Source organism: Bombyx mandarina, chromosome A1 (assembly GCF_030267445.1).
Source record: "Bombyx mandarina strain Sakado chromosome A1, ASM3026744v2".
NCBI classification, from domain to species: Eukaryota; Metazoa; Arthropoda; class Insecta; order Lepidoptera; family Bombycidae; genus Bombyx; species Bombyx mandarina.
The window spans coordinates 20917960-20940823 of NC_143234.1; the positions used below are offsets into that span (position 1 = coordinate 20917960).

A 22864-nucleotide genomic window follows, 5' to 3' on the forward strand; every position below is an offset into this window, starting at 1 on the left:
GATCGCGCATTGGGAACACCCCCCACAACCGTTTTACAGAGTACATATGGGTTTCTTGGGACCGATAAACGGTCAAACCTTTTTGATATAGTAGATGCTTATACTAAGTGGGTGGAGGTTTACAATATGAAATCCGGTACATCTGCTTCAGCCACGATTGAAAGATTATGTGAGTTTATGTCTAGGTTTGGTATTCCTCATACTTTAGTTAGTGACAATGGTACATCGTTCACATCACATGAGTTTGAAAATTTTTGTACATTGAACGGAATTTCACATTTGAAGTCACCGGCTTATCATCCCGCTAGCAACGGACAGGCTGAAAGCTTCGTCAAAATTATTAAAAAGGGTATAAAAACGACCTTGCTTAGTGGAAGTGGAGCGAGTCTATTTAGTAAAAAACTACTAAAATATTTATTTGATTACAGGAACTCCGTACACACTCTGACTGGGGTTTCGCCCGCAGAGCTTGTTTACGGTAGAAAACTCAGAATGCGTCTTGATCAAATTATACCTGAGTCGTCATCGCCCTCATCTACAGTTAAATTTAAACAGTGTTCGCAAAATAAGACCAAAGTAAATAAAAAACAAAGTTTTACCAAGGGAGATTTCATTCTATATAAAAAGCATACGGTCAACGGAAAGTTTATTTGGTGCAAAGGCTTCATTGAAAAGACAATTGGGAAGGTGTTGTACTTAGTCAAAGACTGTAAGTCTTCCTTGTTATTTAAAAAACACCAAAATCAACTAATACCTTATAAGGGTACCGATTGCAGTATTCACGAATACAAAGATGTGGATGTAGAACCGGTTTCATGGAGAGGCAATTTGTCAGCAGAAGAACAATCATCCTCGAATGAAGTGACTCCGATAGACACAGGGGACGAGGAAGAGGACAGGTCTGGGATGGAGGGCAGCTCAGAAAGGGGGGAAGCTACCAGTTCTAACGCTGGTGATGATATTAGTTTACCGGTCGAAGTACCTCTCATCAGGTCACCGTCGCCGCAGCGGCAAGAGTCGAGTTAGCAGAAGAGGAGGATGAATTTCTTGAGGCCCTACCAGACCCGTCTGTCGAAGAAGGCTCTGATAGCATACCCGCACGACAAAACGCCAGCATACCTGAGTTTACATCACGGAATAAACGCAATCGGCCTAGGGTTAACTATAAGCAGTTTTTTTAGTTTAAGTTTCTTTTTTAAGTTTAGTATAATCTTTTGTTTTGTTTAGAGTAGTTATGTACATATTATATCTAAGCTAAGGGGAGGAATGTTAAGTATGTGTGCGTGTGCCTACGCATACGGGGTATTTCAACAAATATAGGACAGTGTGTTAACAGTAGGCAAGTGTTTCACACGTGTATTCCTCGTATCTAACAATTCCTCTTACGTTTCCTTTCCATTTTCTTTTCTTCTTGTGGTGTAGTATTTTCTCCACTATCTTGATTTAGAGAAACTTCTTTTGTTGCAAGTTCATTAATGTTTATTTGCTCTGATTGTTTTTCTGCGGCTACCTGAACTATGTTATTTTGTATTTTGTTCATCACTAGAATTCAAATCGGAACTGTGGGTGACTCACATGTATTTATTTATTTTATAATATGTTATTATAATTACACTACACAACAACACATACATACTTTATTTTATATCAACACATTTATTTATCACACAATCATACAAAACATCATTTACACTAAGCATTCCATCAAGTCTTGTGGTGAGAGTCTCTTTAATTCCGATAATCCAATCTCTCTCCTTTTATTCTTCACTGCAAACGCCCCTAACACTTGTTTTCCTTCATTTGTCATTGCATGCTGAGTGTATCGTGTAATCAAGACATTTTTAGACATCACTAATGTCTCCAACAATTCTTGGATTACTCCCTCACATGCAATTTGATTGTCTAGCCTAGTCTCTTCATCAGGTACCATATAGACACGTCCTTCATGAATATCCAATGATTTCCTGAGTACATCCATCGCATCTTCTGTTAATGTAGTGATCTTCAATGCCGAGAAATCTATATCTGCAATTAGTGACTCATCTATGACAATCGGGGTCTCAATAGGGCTCATACACTCCTCACAATCCCGGGTTACACACCGTACGATTTTATTGTCTGATGGCGTACAATAAATCTCATTGTGCAAGAAGACGCTAACTACAGCATAACAGTAGATGTGTAGGAAATTAATCTTGTAATGTTGTCCAGGCTGGGAGTTCACATGCATATTGGAATCAGACTCTCCCTCTGTATGTGTATACATATTTAGTAGAGTATTGGGGACTATAGACTCTCTGTATCCTGGACATCTGATATGATGTTGAACTGTACCAGATCGTCGGCAGCCAACGAATGGTGCAAATACCTTCAAGTCATGATCAGTGTATTGTTCAACAATTTTAGCTATCGGCAGATGCAGATTACTGTTGATTGATGCAGTCTTCTCTTTGTTCAGTCCAGTCTTGTTTGTCCATGAAGCCAATTCTATGACGTTTTGCAGTTTCGATAGTAAAACATCCTTCTCAATAAAACTCATAGTGGGCTCCACGGTACCAGTTCTGGTAGTGTATCCCTCGAAAGGTCTACAATTCCCTGTGCTGTAGTGAGGACGACCGTCTTCGGTAATGGTAGTTGTGGACTGGTTACATTTAATTGTAAAATGACTTTTGATATCATGCATACTCAATGATCCTCTTTCAGATGTTGTCATATATACTTGGTGCTGAAGAGGAGGCATAGTGACTGTCTCAACAGGTTTTCGCCATGACTCTTCCCTAATTAAGTTCGCGGCCTTTCCTGGGCACTTGTTACCTAGGATAATATGCATATAATCGTAACCACGAACACGACCTTTTATAACATTGACTCTCCAGTTCTGTAAAATGTGTTCCTGTTTAACTAGTCGTCTTAGCATTTTTCTAGCCGCATACTTTCCGCTTCCTAAGATAAGTACTTGTAACACACTTCTTGCTGTTTCAAACTTTGCGAGAAATTCCGACAACATCCCTTTAGGACTTGCTGCATATAGAGCAGCAAATACACGAGCAGGTAATATATTAGATGAATCTAAGGCCTTAATGAACTCCTGACTGGACACTGATTTAGCAGCCTGAATCAGATTCTTGACGTCTTGATTCTTAGTGATTTTAGGCAATAATGTTTCCATCTTATTTCTCAACACTGTAGACGGTAACGCTGGCATGTTAGTCGTGATAGAATAAGGGTCGTGATAGACCTATATGCCAAGTCTGAGACTCTTGATGGACTTATCGAATATTTGGTAATCAGAGCTGTACCAAAAGAGAAGGAACTCAAAGTAGAACCCAGATTCTTCGGGTGTAAGACGTACGAGGAAAGGTTCCGTAGTTTGGCTCAGGAGAAAAATGCAATGAAATTCCTTGAATATTACTGTGATGAGCAAGCCATGACATTGTCCGAACTTGAGTTGGCTAGAAGGATCATTGCATTCAGGAGGCTTCGCCTTGCATATAGAGATCATTATATTCTATACATAGTTGTTGATGCATCCTCTTGGAACAATCATTTCAGATCAGAGAATGTAGACGATACAACATTACTATACATTCCTAACTGGCAGTCTTTTTAATCTATCAGTTTTGTTATAGTTTTAGTCGTCAGTGTGAGTGGAGGGATAATATAAAATGATATTAACCTGACACTGTTATTTGTCGAATCTTAGTATGTGTGCGCATTCAAAGCCAATATGTCCCATCTTCGAGAGTCAAAGAACGGTAGCACTAGCCTCTCCAGAATCAATTGTCACCGAACGTAAGTTTGATACAGCAATTAGGCTATCACAAGTTGTCTCCTTTAAGCGGAGGCTAGAAGAAGGTCAATCTACATTGGATGATAAAATCTTGATAGAAACCTTGAGGAGACAGGGTGTCAAGGCACAAGATCTGATAATTGACCATGCTGTGTATTCCAGGCTGTTACAAGAAGTTCTAGCATCTGAAACCCCAGCCAGGAAAATCAACTCTAAAGAGAATGACCAGATCAGTCAAATATGGTCACTAATACAGAGGAATCTTACGCTACAAATAAGTTATATGACTGAACAAAACACACTGCCGGAACATGAAAGTACAAAAGCAGGATTACATGAATTCTTCTATTCTAAAATGCCTGATAACACGTTGAGAAGACTAGTACTTCTGGCAACAAGATTGGCAGTTATGGTCGAGAAGATGGGATTACTCCAGTCTGTCAGGTCAGCAGGAAAATCCATTGAGACATTTCTAGACGAGGCATATAAATGTAACAGGTGGGATGATCAAGCATTTAATATTAAGACCCTGTGGTCCAATCGGCTATGTGCAATTAATCTAGGATCAGACCAATGGTATATAATGCCCAGACCATATTTACTTATGATGCACAATAAAGTGTCAGATCTTATATCAGTATTGGTATGCAGCAACTCTATGTCAGGAGTGTCAGGCGATAGTAACCTATACAATACTTGTATTGAACTGGTGAGAGAGATGTGCAAATTATACGTCAGACATCAGAGTAAATTTTATACGGTAATTAAGATGTTAGAGTCTCTAGTAGTAGCTGAAGCCTTAAGATCACGTCGGGGTCACCAGTTTGGTCGTCTTGGGTTGGTATTATAAAGTCTTTGCAAACACAAATGGACACAAAGTATTTATTTAAGACGAACACAAATATAAAAGGAGAAAGTAACAAGAAATAGTTCAAGCAGTACAAGCAGGTAAACGAAATAAAAAGCAATAATTAAAAGGCGTAGTACGAAAACAATAACACCGGATGCGCGCTCGCAAGTCAGATTTCGACTGGTGGCAGTGGATCGGTAAAAATGCGACGACCGGTTCGGCTATGCACCGATGTACTCGCGAAATATTATCGCCGTCGCTATACTGCAGTTATCGCCCGACTTTACTTGTGAATTTAATTTTGTTTAGTGCAAATGATGTTTTGTATGATTGTGTGATAAATAAATGTGTTGATATAAAATAAAGTATGTATGTGTTGTTGTGTAGTGTAATTATAATAAAATATTATAAAATAAATAAATACATGTGAGTCACCCACAGGAACTATCATTGGAAGGTCTGGAAGATGATGAGGATGAAGAAAGCTTAGAAGACAAGGAACTTCCAGAGAATTTTGATTGACTTGCTTAAACTGGTATTTTCCTTTTATTTTGAGACGGAACTTTGTATGTTGGGTCTTGATCACTTAAATCGACATCGCTATTTTCAGGTTTTGAATGTCTTTCACCAGTACAATCGTGGACGACTGACGTATGTATGAATGTGGTTTTCATTGCTGATTGAAGCGGATTACGAATCTTTAAAATATACCTGTAAGTTTGAGAAACGCTGATTTTCGGGCTTGTTTGTTATATTAGCTAACATCTAGAACAAAAAAAACGTATTTTAATAGTAATAAAATAAATAAGATTAATACAAATCTAACTTTTAAAATTAATTGAAATTGTTACCTGTACTGAAATCGATGGCACCGATTCATGTTCTTTGTCTCGTACCTCAACAAGTTCTATCATCTTTTTTGACCTATTGGATGAGATTGTCAATCTAAAACATAAATAGTAATATTATGCTTCCTGTACACATAAAATATTGTACGTAGTATTTAGACCAACAATGACTTAACACGTTAAACGCCATGGGGTCACCGGTGACATTAACATTATATTGTCATCTAATCCTAATTACCAAAATTAAACAATCATGATGTTATGAACGCTATCTGGTTACAAAGCGCTAAAAAGTTAAAGTTGTAGTTCGTTTAACTTCTTTGTGTTGCTACGTGTACCTTTATATTATGTGTGTGTATTATTTGTACTCTGGATAATGCGTCCGCATTAGTGTTGGCTTTTCCTTTTTTAAATTGTACATCGAAGTTATACTCTGCTAATCTTAGTCGCCATCGTGTTTGTTTTGAGTTCGGGTCCTTTATGGACATTATCCGTGAGTGGACGGTGATCTGTATATATGGTGAACTTTTCCCGTACAGATAAGGACGGAAGTATTTTATGGCCCACATTATGCTTAGTAGTTCTTTTTCTATTGTAGAATATCCCCCGGTCTCCGGAGACCCATCTAGCGCTCTTCGCCGATGACACGGCTATCTACTACTCGTGTAGGAAGATGTCGTTGCTACATCGGCAACTCCAGATCGCAGTAGCCACCATGGGACAGTGGTTCCGGAAGTGGCGCATCGACATCAACCCCACGAAAAGCACAGCGGTGCTCTTCAAAAGGGGTCGCCCTCCGAATACCACTTCGAGCATCCCACTCCCTAATAGGCGCGCAAACACCTCCGCCGTTAGCCCCGTTACTCTCTTTGGCCAGCCCATACCGTGGGCCTCGCAGGTCAAATACCTAGGCGTCACCCTCGACAGAGGGATGACATTCCGTCCCCATATTAAAACGGTACGCGACCGTGCCGCCTTCATATTAGGACGTCTCTACCCTATGCTTTGCAAGCGAAGCAAACTGTCCTTCCGTAATAAGGTAACTCTCTACAAAACTTGCATACGCCCCGTTATGACGTATGCAAGCGTAGTGTTCGCTCACGCAGCCCGCACCAACTTGAAGCCCCTTCAGGTTATTCAATCCCGATTCTGCAGGATAGCCGTCGGAGCACCATGGTTCCTGAGGAACGTGGATCTCCACGATGACCTGGAGCTCGACTCTGTCAGTAAGTATCTACAGTCGGCATCATTGCGCCATTTCGAGAAGGCGGCACGACATGAGAACCCTCTTGTCGTGGCCGCTGGAAACTACATACCCGATCCTGTAGATCGAATGGTAAACAATCGACGTCGCCCAAAGCACGTCATTACGGATCCTCCCGATCCATTAACGGTGCTTTTAGGCACCACAAGCACCGGTCACCGTCCTCGTCGAACCCGTCGCTTGCGACGAAGGGCTCGACGAGCGAATTAACCCCTAGACACAGCCCACTGAGTTTCTCGCCGGATCTTCTCAGTGGGTCGCGTTTCCGATCCGGTGGTAGATTCTGCGAAGCACTGCTCTTGCTAGGGTCAGTGTTAGCAACTCTCCGGTTTGAGCCCCGTGAGCTCACCTACACACGTTAGGGTGAAGCTGAAATAGCCTCTCAAGGCTATCAGCATAGGTAGGAAAAAAAAAAAAAAAAAAAAAAAAGTAGAATATCTTTGTTCTGTGCGTATTGTTTGTCCTTGAGACAATACTGCGCCTGTTGCTACGTCGGAGGCGTCCGTTGTAAGGATAAAGGGTTTTTCGAAATCTGGATATTGTAAGACAGGTGCATTCATTAATACCTGTTTACATTTTTCGAAGGCTTATATGTATCCATCTGTCAACACTAGTCTGCTGTTTTTCTTCAAGTATTTTGTGAGTTTTGCAAAATCTTGAATCAACTTTCTGTAGTAAACTATTAAATCTAAGAATGATTTTATTTCTTTCTGGGTTTTAGGTAGTGGAAATTTCTTTACAGCACATATTTTATTTTCGTTCGTTCGTTCTTGTAATGATGACGTATATACATATAATGACGTCATCGAGATACGTCAAAACGTTATTTAGTCCTCGCTTTACTGAGTCCATCAACCTTAGATAAGTACTTGGTGCTGTTATATCCCTAGCCTGTATTGACTAATGCTTACCTTACTCATCATAAGCTCTCTCACAGTGATTTCATGAGAACATCTCAGTTCGGGTCAGATAGTCTCAGTTCGGGTCAGATTGTCCACGCATCGAACGCGTGGACAACAGCGGCGGGAGACGCGGCGGACGGGGGACGCATCAGCTGATCGCGATCGCCGACAGACTCGATCAACAGCGGACGTTTCGACCGCTCGTAAGAATTTATGTTAATCTCTAAATTTATGAAATATTAATTATTATAAAGCGAGTTGTATTATTGGAGTTTTATTAACATTAGTGGCGACCGTTTACAATCGCGACTCAAAGCTGTAATCTTCGGATAAACGTCGAAGAAAAACGGATAACGGTTATGGGAATTTGAATTTACGGAACAAAGAGATTGCATTGGATTGCTGCTTATGCTGCCTTCTGCCCTGGTGAAGTGAAGACTTTGCTGAGGACTGCTGGACGTCTGGCGGGATACCCCAGGGAAGTTGGCCTTTTAATCCTATCCACTATTTCTGATTTTTTTTCCTTTTTGATTTGCGTACGGCTTGCCGCTCCGAAAGCGTTACAAGATAATAACAAGTGCACTATTACTATTTCTTCGTAATTTACGCTTCGGCTATTGCGAAAGCTTGCCTATAAGTACTTATCGCATTCCTACTTTTTCTTTAAAAATTAAATCAAGTTAGAAACTTTATCTAGATCGCCGACAGACTCGATCAACAGCGGACGTTTCGACCGCTCATAAGAATTTATGTTAATCTCCAAATTTATGAAATATTAATTATTATAAAGCGAGTTGTATTATAAAGCGAGTTCTCGTTCGTGCTCGAGAGCGGATCGAATATGGCTACTCCTGTGACGGTATCTGAGAAAAATGTGAATACGCTTAAATGTGTGAACTGTAACATAGTTATTAGTGAACTATTGTCATTTGTCCAAAATAAGATCACAGTGATTGATAATGAAAGTTTAATTCGGATCAGTTCATCTGCTTTTTCTGAAGAGGAGGTGGAAAGTGCTAAAGAATTGCTTTTTAGTTCCCTAAAAAGCTCGCTAAAAAGTACTCAGAAGAAGATTTCTAGGCGCAAAGAGGGGAAAAAGCAAAGGAATCTTGAAGATATAATATGTGTTTTCAAAGTGACCGAACCCGACACAATACCAATATTTGTAGCGCGTGACTTGCAAAAATTACCGCCCGTAACATTTGATCATGTAGATGTTACTAAATTGCTAAAAGACTTGATAATTATGCGTGCTGATATTAATGGCATTAAAGAAAATTACGCAACAATAAAGCAATTAGATGAGCTAAAAAATAATATGGAATCATACAGGTCAACAACTCCATATTTAAACTGTAATATAAATACGAAAAAAAGGGGGTATGTACAAAATAGTGTAGAGGCTGTTTTATCGCCGGCCGGTAACAAAGTGACGACAAGCCCGAACCTGGAACGTGCTGAGTCATTTAAGAATTTAACTCCCTTTCCTGCACAAACTAAGACAGATCAGGCAAGTACGCTTGCTCCCAATAACTCAATGTCGATGGAACGTGAAATATGCGCACAAATGTCAGAATCATCGGACTGTCAACATATAGTTCATAATGACAGAATACAAAACCATATAACCTCAAAGTCAAAGGAGCCCACTATGGCTGATATAGTAAGACACGGCAAATTTATACTGAGAGATAATCCAAACGATGAATGGATTTCTGTACAAAAACGTAGGTACAGAAACCGTTTTGAGGGAAAAACTGGGAAAGCTGTGACGAAACTAAACGAGAAATTTAAAGCGGCCAAAATCAAAATCCCTTTGTTTATCTCTAACGTAAACAAAGAGACCACCGAAGATGATATCTGCCAATATATTAAATTTAAAACATCTGAAGCTGTTTCGTTGGAAAAAATCATAATGAAAAAGGAAAGATCCTATAATGCATTTAAAGTTTTAGTGAACAAAAACAAATTAGAAATGTTTTTGAACGACGAGATGTGGCCCGATGGAATTACATTTAGACGTTTTATCCATTTTAGGGGTAGAAAAAAAGAAGGAGAAAACGTTTCTCAAAGCGGTGAGTTAACAATATAAATGGATAGTACTGCAAAAGTGAATATAATTACATTTAACTGCAAAAATGTGAAAAGGTCGTTGAATTGTGTACGTACATTGTGCAAGACGGCTGACATTATATTGCTACAAGAAACTTGGCTATATCCCCATGACTTATCTTTTCTTGAAAATATACATGAAGAATTCAGTTATACTGGGAAGTCCTCAGTCGACACATCAGCCGGTATTTGTAAAGGCAGACCCTATGGAGGCCTTGCCATATTATGGAGAAAAAGTGCATTTAATTATGTATCTGTAGTGAAAATTCAGAGTAATCGAATATGTGCAGTAAAAATATTAGTTAGTAATCGATCATTTATGGTTATTAATATGTATATGCCAACAGACTGCAGTGAAAATTTACCAATGTTTACACAATGTCTTGGTGAAATGTATTCTCTAATAACAAATTGTAATATTGAAACAGTATTTGTGTTGGGGGACTTCAACGCACATCCTGGTGAGTCTTTTTGCGATGAGCTTATTGGTTTTTGTACTGAGCAAGAATTAATATTTGCAGACATAGAGTATCTTGGTGCATTGTCACAAACTTATACTTTTATTAGTGACTCACATGGGTGCAAGCGTTGGCTTGATCACTGTCTTGTTACACAGTCTGCGTCTAATGCAATCCTGGATATTGAGATTATTTATGATTCATTCTGGTCAGACCACTTTCCATTAAAAATTATGTGTGATATAAATGTTATACGAGAGAAAAGGTGTGATATTAAAGTTGCTTGTAATGGGATACGTTGGGGAGAAAGAAATATAAATGAAATAAATAAATATTTAGATTTATGTAATAGTGAATTGAAGAACCTAGACTTCTTAAATGATTTTGAATTATGTGCAGATAAATTTTGTGATAATCTACACCATAGAAGTTTGTTAGATAAAATGTATAAAAAAATTGTAAATATATTAAGTAATGCTGCCTGTAATAGTAAAGTACCGGGAGGTATTATAGGAAAAAATAGAGGTATAAAGGGTTGGAATAAACATGTAAAAGAATTTCATAAACAAGCAAGGATTAAGTTTAAATTATGGATGTGGTATGGGCAACCTAGCTGTGGCCCTATTTTTGAGGACATGAGAATAGCTCGTAAAATCTTTAAATCTAGACTAAAATGGTGCATTAAAAACCAAGAAAAAATTGAAATGGACATTTTGGCTTCTCTTCATTCAAAAAAAAGTTTCTCATCATTTTGGAAGAGTACTAAAAAATTTGATAAATCACCAAGTCTTCCAGTTAGCGTGGAGGGTGAGAGTGACTACATTGGAATAGCAAATATATTTAAAGATTATTTTAAAGTAATTTCTCCATTAAAGACAGCATCGTTGAGGAATGGTGCTGAGTTCTGTCAATCAGGTTTGCCAGTTCATTTTACATGTAAAGAAATAAAAACTGTGATAAAGGGTATGAAAAGAGGCAAGTCTCCTGGTAATGATGGACTCAGCATTGAGCATCTCCAGAATTCTGGTGTTCACCTGCCGAGAGTTTTGACTATGTTGTTCAATTTGTTTGTAGGGCATTCTCACTTACCAAGGGAGATGTTGGACACAATAGTTGTACCTATTGTAAAAAACAGGACAGGAGACATAGCGGACAAGGGAAATTATAGACCAATTTCACTGGCAACCGTCATAGCCAAGGTGTTTGACAGCGTGCTTGACTCACATCTCAGTGGATACACTAAACTGCATGATACACAGTTTGGATTTTGTGCTGGGCTATCTACTGAGAGTGCCATTTTTGCACTGAAGCATGCTATCAAATACTACACTGATAGGAAAACACCAGTGTATGCCTGTTTCCTGGACTTATCAAAAGCCTTTGACCTTGTTTCCTATAATATCTTGTGGGAAAAGCTACTGGGAGAGGGTGTACCTCCTTCATTAGTAAATATATTATGTTTGTGGTATGAGAAGCAGAGGAACTTTGTACGGTGGTCCAACGTACTGTCGGACCCTTACAAACTAGAATGTGGTGTAAGGCAGGGTGGTTTGACCTCCCCGAGGCTCTTTAATATCTATGTAAATAAGCTACTTGAGGAGCTCAGTAGCACACATGTTGGTTGTCATATAGATGATTTGTGTCTTAATAACATTAGCTATGCGGATGACATGGTGCTGCTGAGCCCATCAATATGTGGGTTAAGAAAGTTGCTTTCCATATGTGAATCCTATGCTGAGGATCATGGCTTAAAGTATAACCCTAGTAAAAGTGAGCTGTTGGTGTTCAGAGGTGTAAACAAAAGTCCACCTCATGTCCCGCCTCTAAAGCTCGGTGGCTTACCTGTACAAAGAGTAACACAGTTCAAATATCTAGGGCATATTGTAACTGAGGAATTAAAAGATGATATGGACATGGAAAGGGAACGCAGGGCATTGGCTGTCAGAGGGAATGTAGTGGCACAAAGATTTGCAGGTTGTTCAGTGCCGGTCAAAATTACCCTCTTCAAGGCTTACTGCCAAACCTTTTACACAAGCGGTCTTTGGGCTACTCATACCCAAAAAACGGATAATGCCCTGCGCATACAATATAATAATGCCTTCAGGGCGTTGTTGAGGCTTCCACCTTATTGTAGTGCATCAGGCATGTTCGCCGATGCGCACACGGATGACTACTTCGCGATAATGCGCAAAAAGGTGGCATCCATTATGCGTAGAGTAGGAGGAAGCACCAACAACGTCTTGAGGGTACTAGCTGAAAGACTGGATGGCCCGACCCTGGGTAGGTTCATCAAGTTGCATGTTCTACATGCTGCTTGATGGGGCTGCCAGGGACGGAGTTGATTGATTTATTTAAATACTAACATAGTTCGTAAGTTATTTGTAATACTAACACAATATGAGACCTTTGTCTTGAAATAATAGTTTTTTTATTTTAATTTTTTATTATTATTTATTATTGGAGTTTTATTAACACAGATATTCATTGAAGTGAGACGTTTACCAATTTTCCTCAGTATCTCCAAATTCTTTTATTATAATTAGTTATTCATTATAAATAATGCGTAGTGTCGAATAAATCCTTTTTTAAAAAGAGTTCGGCCTTCTCTCTACTAAGATTTGGTGGCAGCTTAAGGGATTTTAAGTAAAGAAAATCCGGGAAACGCCTTCGTGTGTGAACTGTGTACAAAAGTTGTAAATTCAAAAACTAATTTCGGCTGTATTCGCCGTTGTGAATTCTGCCGCAATCTCTCATTTAACGCAAGTGCAAATTAAGTGAAAAGTGAAAATAACATGTTCGTGAACATCTTATACATGTAAGTTAATTAATGTGCACATTCCATCGGTGGTGTATATTCAAATAAATCATAAAACTAAAAGTGAAATAAACTTTCAAATAATCCACAAACACCTCACGCTATCGCTACAATTGTCCAGTTCCGAGAACTCTTATCCTAATCCGCTCACCTGAATTCGGTATCGAATAAATTCACGATAAACTATTTCGATGACTATAAAGGAAGAGACTAGGAAGAGAGGTCAAAAATCAGAGAGTGAGAGTGAAGAGAAAATCGATTTGAACATTTTATTAAAGTTTGTTAAAAACTTTGACGGTACCAGAGAACATAATGAAAATATTCTAAAAACAAACTAAAAGCACATCGTAATACCTACCTCTATCGACTTTGATGAGTCAAATCGCTACATACCCGAAATAATTGGCAAAATCCCTGATTCTAAAGAATTTTTAGCATTAGAAAGAACTTTATATTCATTCATAACAACTGAGAAAAACGATGTTAAATATTACTTCTTATTTGTCAAAGTTTATCACTATGACAATACAGCCGCGTACTGACTGAATGTCTTAAGTTAATACAACTATACGGGGAATATAGACGACTTTGGGATGCGCAATGTCCGATTACACCAATAGAGAACTAAGAGAAGATGCACGGAGAAATATAAGTCACGAAATGAACATTCCAATAGCTGACTTAAAGAAAAAAATGGACTCTTTGCTAGGATTTTGCAGGAGAGAAAAGTCAAGAGAGAAAAAAAGCCTAGGATCATGTATTTATTAATTATTATTATGTTTAATATTATGTTAAATAACATTCATTTTTATTATAATATCGTAAGTAAAATGGGTTTTAATTACGTTATAATATCTTATAATCATTTTTTAAATTATACATTATAATTCTGATTTAAACATTTATTTTATTGAAGGTCGTGGTGAAATATATATTTCAAATTGGTACGCCTACGAAGCCTTTAGCTTTCTGGGAGATAGAAACCATCCAGGAAATACGCAAGATACGAGTACTTTAAATGAAGAAGTGAGTATTTACTGATAACTATTCTGCCAAGAATTGTAATGAAATGTCTCCCTAAGTGTGAATGTATTTCTTTTATATCTGTTGATGCTCGCCGTGGTATAGCTTGAATGGATAGCATTGATGACACTTCTGTATCTTGCCGCCATCGGCCAGGTATGAATACTCCTTCATCTTCGGCATCGAATGATCCTGGGGGAGTGAACCTTTGCGAGGAATCTTGATCTCTACGCAAGTAGTTATATAAGTATATTGTAGTCAACACAACTTTTGTAGCTTTTTCTGGTTCTAATAGTAGCAGCTTCCTCAATACCTTGAAAACAGAACTTAAAATGCCAAAGGCATTCTCCACAACTCTTCTTGCTCGAGACAGCCTGTAATTGCTTTCCATTCCTTTCCATTGAACCTCTTTCTGAAGTACCTCCATAAGGTTTCAATGTGTACTCATTCAGTGCAAAAGCTTTATCGCCTAAAATAAAATAGGGGACTGCAGTTTTATACGGTACTTGTAGGATTTCTGGCGGAGTATTGTTAAGTTCCTTCTTTTCTAGTTTTTAAAAATAAATTAGTATTTTTAAACACACCGCCATCTGATATACGACCCTTGCTGCCAACATCTACGTAGAGAAATTTATAGTTAGCGTCAACTAAAGCGAACAGCACTGTACGGGGGAACATTTTATAACAGTCATAATCATTGCCACTATTTATAGGCGACTGTAATATGACATGCTTCCCATCCTTTGCCGTTATGACATGTGGGAAATTCCATTTGCTCTCGAACTCTTTTGCTATGGTAAGCCATTCTTCTTGAGATGATGGTATCTGTAAATAAAATCAAATTTAATTTTTTATCTTTACAGAATGCAAGTCGGGATAAAACTCATCATAATGAAGAAACTTCTATGGAAGAAACAAATGAAACTTCAAACTCGACGACAACGACTACGAGATCTAATAAGAGATCGAAAACAAACGAGACTGATGATCTAACTGATAATGCGATATTCGAAGCATTAACTCTTTTATAAAAGTGTGCAAGCAATAATGCCGTTTCAGAAAAAAAAGATCCCTACGATATTTATGGACAATATATTGCAAATGAGTTGCGAAAATATGATAATTTTACTTTAGCATATGTAAAAAATGCAATAAATAAAATAATTTTCGAAGCAGACATGGGAACATACCAGATAACCTATCATACTCAATCATACAGTGGACACGACAGTTCCAACTATCGTCCCTCTTCCTCGTCGACGCCTTCTACCTCATCAATGCCTGCTACCTCACCGATGCCTCCTACCTCACCGATGCCTCCTACCTCACCGATGCCTCCTACCTCACCGATGCCTGCTACCTCACGCGGAAACTTGTCACTGCGGTGCCTGAAGTGTAAATGGTGGTTGAAGACATCAAGAGCATCAAGACTGAAATAGGTGATCTCAGCATATCAACTCATTAGTGATCTCTCGAGCACTGTGATGGACTTGAACTCTAGGATATGTAAAGTTGAAAAGATTGGCAGTGAGGTTCCTGCTCTTCGTGATGAAATGACTAGATTGAACACTAAGCTACAAGACCGGGACCAGTGGGCCCGTGCGAATAATGTGAAGATCAGTGGTATACCAGAAAATCGCTATGATGTTGTTAGCTGTATCAGCCAACTTTATAATTTGTCCATTAAGAAAAAGGAGATTAACTACATTGCACGTATCACAAGTCTTGTGTTGAAGGCTGAGAAATCTCTTATTGTTGCGTTCAACAATCAGTATCGTAAGGAGGAATTTATTGCTATAGCTCGTCTATGGCCTTATTAACTTCTTTATTTTCACTATATACAACAATATCATCAGCAAACAACAGGCATTTAACAGAGGGGTCTACTAAATATCTGTTTATATGTGAAGTGTAAATGCCATATAATAAAGGAGAGATTATAGCACCTTGCGTTGTGCCTTTATAAACATAATATGTTTATAAAGGCACAAATTATCTAGGTCCATGTAGAGGATATTGTATTGATATTTGACAAACATTAACCGTTCATATAAAAATTGAAATATCCATTTACAGACTTTGCTAGGGACATAAGTAAAGAGAGATTGACATTATCAAATGCGCCACTTACATCAAGCAAAGCGCAAGCTGTGTATGAAGGGTTGTAAAAAGAATTTTTAATATCTGTAACCAGAGACATATAGTTTTCTGCTGCACTTTTACCTCTACGGAAACCAAATTGCTGTTCAGGTAAAATTTTATATATTTCACTATAAAATTCTAATGTCAATTTGAGCATGCATTCAAATAGTTTACCTACGCAGGATGATAGTAATATTGGTCTATAAGAATTGTAATCATTTTCAGGTTTATCAGGTTTTAGTACTGGAATAACACACTGTGTTTTCCATGAATCTGGAATCATTTGAGAGGACCATAATAAATTATATATCTTTAATAGTCATTTGGGCATTAGGGTGTAAGTTACTAATAAATTTCTAAGGGACGTCATCGAGACTAGGAGTACTATCTTTTCTAGATTCTAAAGCTATTTTAAACTCATTAATCCTAAAAGGGTTTGACAAAAAACAGCCTTCAATATGTCCAGGTGAATTAAAAACTTCATTTAACTCAGTCACGTCTATATACTTCTCCGGTGGAGTGTTGGAGCTAGTTTATCTAAATAAGAGGTGATCCATTCATCATTCTTAGGTCTATTTTTTAATCCTATCCTTTTAAATTTCCGCACGTAGTTCCAAATAATACTAACAGGAGTGTATCTGTTAAAATTGTCACATAATAATTTCCAACCACTCTTCTTTTTTTCATTTAGTAGCTTTTCTTTATTGCATCAACTCTTTTGTATTGAATGTAATTGCTTATTGAGGGTTGGACTCTGTAGTTTTTTAGAGCTAATCTGGAACTGTAACAACTGTAAGACATTCTTTGTCCCACCAGGAAGCTGGACTTTTTCGTTTATAAGGAACCTTATTTATAATTTTAGGTATATTTTCTGATTTTATTCTATACAATATGTTACAAAATTCATTATAAGTTTCTACAGTATTATCAGATTGAAACTTTAAATTAAGAAATGACTTTACTTGCTGACTGGTATGTTGACCAGTTGGTCTTTCTATATATGAAGCGCTCTGATGGCTTACCTATTACATACTTTTCTATGGATGTCTGGATATGTGTGATTGTAGGAAAATGATAACTAGGATCTAATAGGATCGCTATGCACAGTCCATTCACATAAAGGTGCAACATTTGGACTAACACACATTATGTCAATTGCAGATGGGTTGTGATGAACTGTACCTACGGTGGTTGGAGATCCGGAATTTAGAATGCAAAGACTACATTCATCTAACTGATTGTATACATCGTTACCTCTGGAATTTGATGAAGCACAACCAAATGCAACATGATGTGCATTCAAGTCGCCGGCCTGTCAGTACTTCTATAAAGCAGTGTTGCAATATCGGTATTATGGAAACTCTAAAAACTCAAAGAAGTGTTAAGAGTGTTGAAATCAAAGCAGATTTGAAAACAGTTATTCAAATTATTGAAGCAAATTGGAAATTTGACGTTTCTTTCCATGCAGCTGACGACCTAAATATGAAAATATGGAACAAAATTACAATAGCTCTCTGGCTAGTGATTTGAAACTATTAAAAGAGCATTTAACTAAATTAGCAAATTAGCAAAAACCAGCAGTAAGTTACAGCATACCGAATTAAACATTACAGCATAAGGAAACCCTTTTCTTTTTGCCAACCCTGGTGCAATACTTCAATTTATGGTTATAAAGTAATTGATATACATGCTTTACTCTGAAAAGCGAAAAATCCAAAGGCTATATCTTTAACGCGCTTAAGAAAGCATTTAACGACTTTAACACAATAATTTAACTTGACCAAAAACGACTTAGAACAGCTCGCGAACTTTGTGGGTCATACGAGTGCAGTCCATAAACAGTTTTACAGGTTACCTGACGACATACGGGAATAACCGTAAAGTAAGTAACCACTAACTTGTGACGGAACGGTTACAAATCAAGAACCTATGAAAGGATAAGACGTAAATTTACGTATCCTGACTTCATAACTTCATTTAAATATCCCCAGGAAAATACTAACGTTTATTGTTTAATGGATCCACCACTCATGCTAAAGCTCTCGAGAAATCTCCTCACTGAAACAAATTTAAGCTCGGAAAAGGGACAAGGGAAATTTTTACAACAAAAAGATGAACGTATATTTATCTGCTCAGTTAATAATTAATTCATCTGTTGCCGATGCTATTGTTTTTTTTTTGCGGTGTCCCGAAAATATGCGATTTTTAGGTAGTGAAGCTACGGTAGAATATATGAGAATGATACATAGATTTTTTGACATATTTAACTGTAAAAATCCTTTTGGTAAAGGTTTCGATTCCCCTATGCGTCTCAGTAATAAAGAAATAAGGGTGTATCTTGCAAGTTTAAAAATAAATAATGATGAAATTTTAAAGCATAGCCGAGAAACAGCTGCTCTTGGATTTATTATAAACTTGTATAGTTTTCGTCAGAAATAATGTTAAGTGATCAAGAATAATCGGAACGACGAGGACGACAGACAATACACAGGACAATGAACAGGTCGAATGCTTGTTAAAATTAACAGAGCATAAAAGTTTAACTGATTATAAAAATAACATTTTATATTATTGCATCGGTATTTACATTGTAAAAAAAATATTCGAAAATAATTAAAAATCACCATTGCATGCACATACTTTTAACAAAACAACAAGCCGAAGACCATAGTTACGCTATAGATGTTAGAGGCGGTTTAAAGTATGTTACCAAATTAGTTTCTGAGGCAATAGTTTATGCCGAAAAAATATTTTTGACATTGGCAGTCAAATCTTGTAATAAACTACAAAAAAATAGGATTAAAGTCATGATTACTCAACATATTATGAAAAATTACATGCGTTAATTTATCCACCTCATCCCGTTAAGTCGATTAATTGTGAGAACAGACATGATGTCGAACTCATAAAATGTATCGCTGATAAATATTTATTACTCAGAAAGGCTTCGTATGAAAAAATCGCCTAAAACACATCATTACGGATCCTCCTGATTCATTAACGGTGCTTGTAGGTACCACAAGCACCGGTCACCGTCTTCGTCGAACCCGTCGCTCGCGACGAAGGAAAAAAATTGACATTAAATATTGTAGGAAACAAATCTTTTGTAGGTAATTTCATAAAATTCTACAATAAACTACCCAATTCGATAACCCATCTACGAGACCAATTATGTAAGACACATATAAAAGTATACTTATGAATAAACAATATATTGAGAATAAAGAACCCTGGCATTAGATTTTTTCTTGCACATTGCGACCTCCTGGGGCACTGAAGTGTTCACATAATATATTTACATGCAAAAACAATATTGTAGCAAAGCGACCTGTACGCCACTCTCGCGGCCGTATGCTCGTTCGCTATACATAGTTTTATCCGTCTTTTGACAGATAATTATGATTGTTTCCGGGCGCTTCCGTTTTAAGTGTGAGTTGCGTGCGCCCGCGTCATAATGTAATTATTGTTTTATGTCGTAAATTGTGTGTGTAACAAGACTAGAATTAAACAATTGATATTAGTGACTAACCCATAGTTTTATTAAATAATACCCTGAGACCTACCCCTCACTATAATATACAGTTAAATATATAAATAGTACTTTTTCAATAAAAAGAATAAATCTTTCTAATCAAATCAACTAACTTAAACAAAATAATAAATTATTAAGCACTAAATTAACTATTAAGACGAACGATCGAGTAACAATAATAATAATAATAAATTATATATGTCGACGCAAGTCCATGATAATTAACAAATTAATTGTTCCGATTATAAAATCAATCATTGTGTCGAATAAATTGATTGTGTTTAGTTATTAATTAGTGTTATGATTTTTGGAATGTGTTTTGCGTTAGAATAAAACCTAAAATCAATTGATGAAATTATTATGAGTTGTTTAACAGTTGAAATATTCGTCGCCATTTGTAGACCGGATGTTTCAACTGAAATTAAGATTTAAAAATTAATTCAATTGTTCATAATTACTTTCGAAATATTTAATTAGTTTACGAATTATTTTTGTAATTAAAATTAATAATTTAAAGAAGTTGCAATATAAATGGTGTGTTGACGTTTTCCCGCCCGACGCCATCTTTTAGTTTTTAATTTCGTTGGCGCACGAAACTACGATAGACGAAATGTTAAAACTTAAAACACTTTTTGTTCGAGCGCCGGGCGGTGAAGGCGTGGTGAGCTGGTGTATTATATCTTGTGAGTACCTACCTATTGTTTTATTATAATTGTGATTATAAAACCATTACTTTGAGAACTCTCTAGTGTCTTGTAAAATAAATTGTTTAGTGTGTTTCTGGTTGTGTTTTATTGTTTGCGATGAGTGCGCCGAATAGTGGAGGCAGTGACGTTAGCAATGCTGACGTCACTGCTTTTAAAAGTTCCTCTGGACCAAACCCTTCGTCATATATTAATATCATAAATATTTTTTTATAGAAATTGATCAAAAATCAAACCCAGTGAGTTTGACTCGCTGGATTTACTCAGAACGGTGCCGCACCAAGTTATACTATAAGACTACCGAAAAATAACTAAATTTAATAAAAATAATATAACAAATATTTTGTAAATAGAGATCAAGTACTGTGCCAAACGCACGGGTCGGCAATCCTTTTGCCAAAACGTTTCACCATCTACGCATCCATCTGTAATGTGGAACATGATAAGAAGATTCAAATCTAGCTAACTAGCCATCCCATCCCACCTAAAACAAACCTAAATAATAGCTGAACAAAAGAATTTTGCGATAAGCTATCCCCAGCTTATGTGCCTTGGTTTTCTGATCTCCCTATGACCTATCATTTTGCCCACTCTACTGTTCTAGATGTTCCGTTTTCAAGTGCAGAGCTAAAAATAGTATTCGGCAATTTAAAAGACTCAATTTTTGATACAGGTTCCATTCCATCATCTTGGAATCACCAAATTATCCTCCCCAGAGAGCCAGGTCAACCTCTCTACCAGCCAATTAGGGCTTAGAAAAGGTACAAGTCTCTGTGGTACAGGTAAAAGGTAAGAGTGGACGGACACGCGCTTCTAATATCTGACATCCAGATTGCATTTTCCAACAAACACTCGGTCATATCAGCTTTCCTAGATATAAAATCTGCCTACGACAACGTACTGATTTCGGTACTCAGAAACAAGCTGAGCATTCCCTGTAAAGTAGTACAATTCATATCCAATTTATTGGTAGAGGTCAGCCTCTCGTATATATGGCCACTTATCTTCAGAAAAAACTGGAAGGGAAGGGGAGGGGAAAGTAGAAGGGGCTCACGGTTCAGTTATAAGCCCATTATTATTTAATATTTATACTTTGGATATAGGTTCCACTCTCACAAATAGCTGTGAAATTATTCAGTACGCAGATGATATCTGCATCTATCGTGTGCACGAAAATATCAATGAGGGCTCACTTCATATAAATGCTTGTTTGGACTCTGTCGGCAAGTGGTTATTGGACCACGGCTTTGACGTAACTCCAATAAAGAGCTAAGTAGTATTTTCAAGAAAGCGTTTTCCCCCTCATATAATCATGGTATATCAAAGTGTAGTATCCCACTAGTAACAGAGGAAAAATTTCTGGGTCTAATACTAGGCTCCAAGCTTACGGGGTCGGCACACGTCGATAATATAGTCGGAAAATGTGAAAAAATCATCAATGTGCTACGCGCACTGTCCGGTACATGGTGTGGAGTGCCTATCCTTATAGTCAAAACATCCTTTATAATTCCCTAGTTCGCAGTATCATAGATTTCGGCTCAATTTTCCTGCAGACCTCAACAAAAAGTATTCTGACTCGATTAGATTCAGTTCAGTTCAAAGCATTAAAAATAGTACTGGGTGCAATGAAATCCTCCACAACCCGAGCCCTACAGGTCGAAAGTACAGAGCCGCCCTTAAGCCTGAGACGACAGTATCTTTCTGATCGATATACTCTTCGTTTAGCTCAAATACACCCTAATGCTATGTATATATTGTATAAAATTGGACTTAACACAGATCCTTGAGGGAGGCCTCTCCATAAAGTCCTAGATTGTTTTGAATCTGAGGAGGTAGACTTTAAAATGATAGTTCGATTTGACATTATAGTAATAACTAAGTTAGCTTGTTTGACAGGAACCCTTATTTTCTGTAATTTGTTAAGGAATGTCGGAATATGTACATTATCATATGCAGCGAAAATGTCTAGAAATCCAGCTACAATAGATTAAGAGTTAGAGAAAGCTACCAAAATAACCCCTATAAAGAGAGCAAGATTGTCTATTGTGCTTTTTTACCTATGTTCACGCGCACGGCACGTGATCTGCAACAGCGGCGGCGGGCGCGGGCTGCGGGGCGTGAGTGGCGCGACACCGGCAACGAGACTACGACCAATGAGAGCTACAACAGCCGCACGACGTGCGACACGTATTCACAATTATTCTAATACACATATTTTATTGTCCGATTTGTTTTATTGCAATTTTTTTTTTATTGCCCTTGTAGGGTGCTACCATTCCACATCAGCCAAACCAGCTCTCCCTGACAAAAATTGGCGACCGTGACAGGACCTCGGTTTGCATCTAACGACCGGTGAAGTCCAGAAGACCTGCACTACACATCGTCGGGCGAGGTATCAAAAAGTCGCACGAAGCGGTCAAGACA

The 22864-nt window shown here is 37.5% G+C and overlaps 1 protein-coding gene and 1 pseudogene across 3 annotated transcripts; one reads left to right on the forward strand and one right to left on the reverse strand.

Annotated features, from left to right (window-relative positions):
- Window positions 1–1186: 1186 nt before the first annotated feature.
- On the reverse strand, window positions 1187–6099 carry LOC149499631 (uncharacterized). 2 transcript variants are annotated; one of them, XM_089739326.1, is made up of 3 exons: window positions 5827–6099; window positions 5492–5585; window positions 1187–5405 (listed from the first exon to the last, which is right to left on the reverse strand). In XM_089739326.1, the coding sequence occupies exon 3, from the start codon at window positions 3203–3205 to the stop codon at window positions 1688–1690; it is 1518 nt and encodes a 505-aa protein (XP_089595452.1). In that variant the 5' UTR covers window positions 3206–5405; window positions 5492–5585; window positions 5827–6099; the 3' UTR covers window positions 1187–1687. The 2 variants fall into 2 exon arrangements, with proteins under 2 accessions (XP_089595452.1, XP_089595451.1); XM_089739325.1 differs by having other exon boundaries at window positions 5492–6099.
- A 6917-nt stretch (window positions 6100–13016) lies between these two features.
- On the forward strand, window positions 13017–22664 carry LOC149499632 (uncharacterized; annotated as a pseudogene). Its single transcript, XR_016325707.1, has 5 exons — window positions 13017–13039; window positions 13571–13796; window positions 13956–14065; window positions 14926–16312; window positions 17366–22664. The product of XR_016325707.1 is annotated as an uncharacterized LOC149499632 (transcript).
- The last annotated feature ends 200 nt before the right edge of the window (window positions 22665–22864 follow it).

Excerpts from the sequence above, each read along its gene's own strand:
- LOC149499631 (XM_089739326.1), bottom strand. The coding sequence starts at position 3,205 with ATGCCAGCGTTACCGTCTACAGTGTTGAGAAATAAGATGGAAACATTA.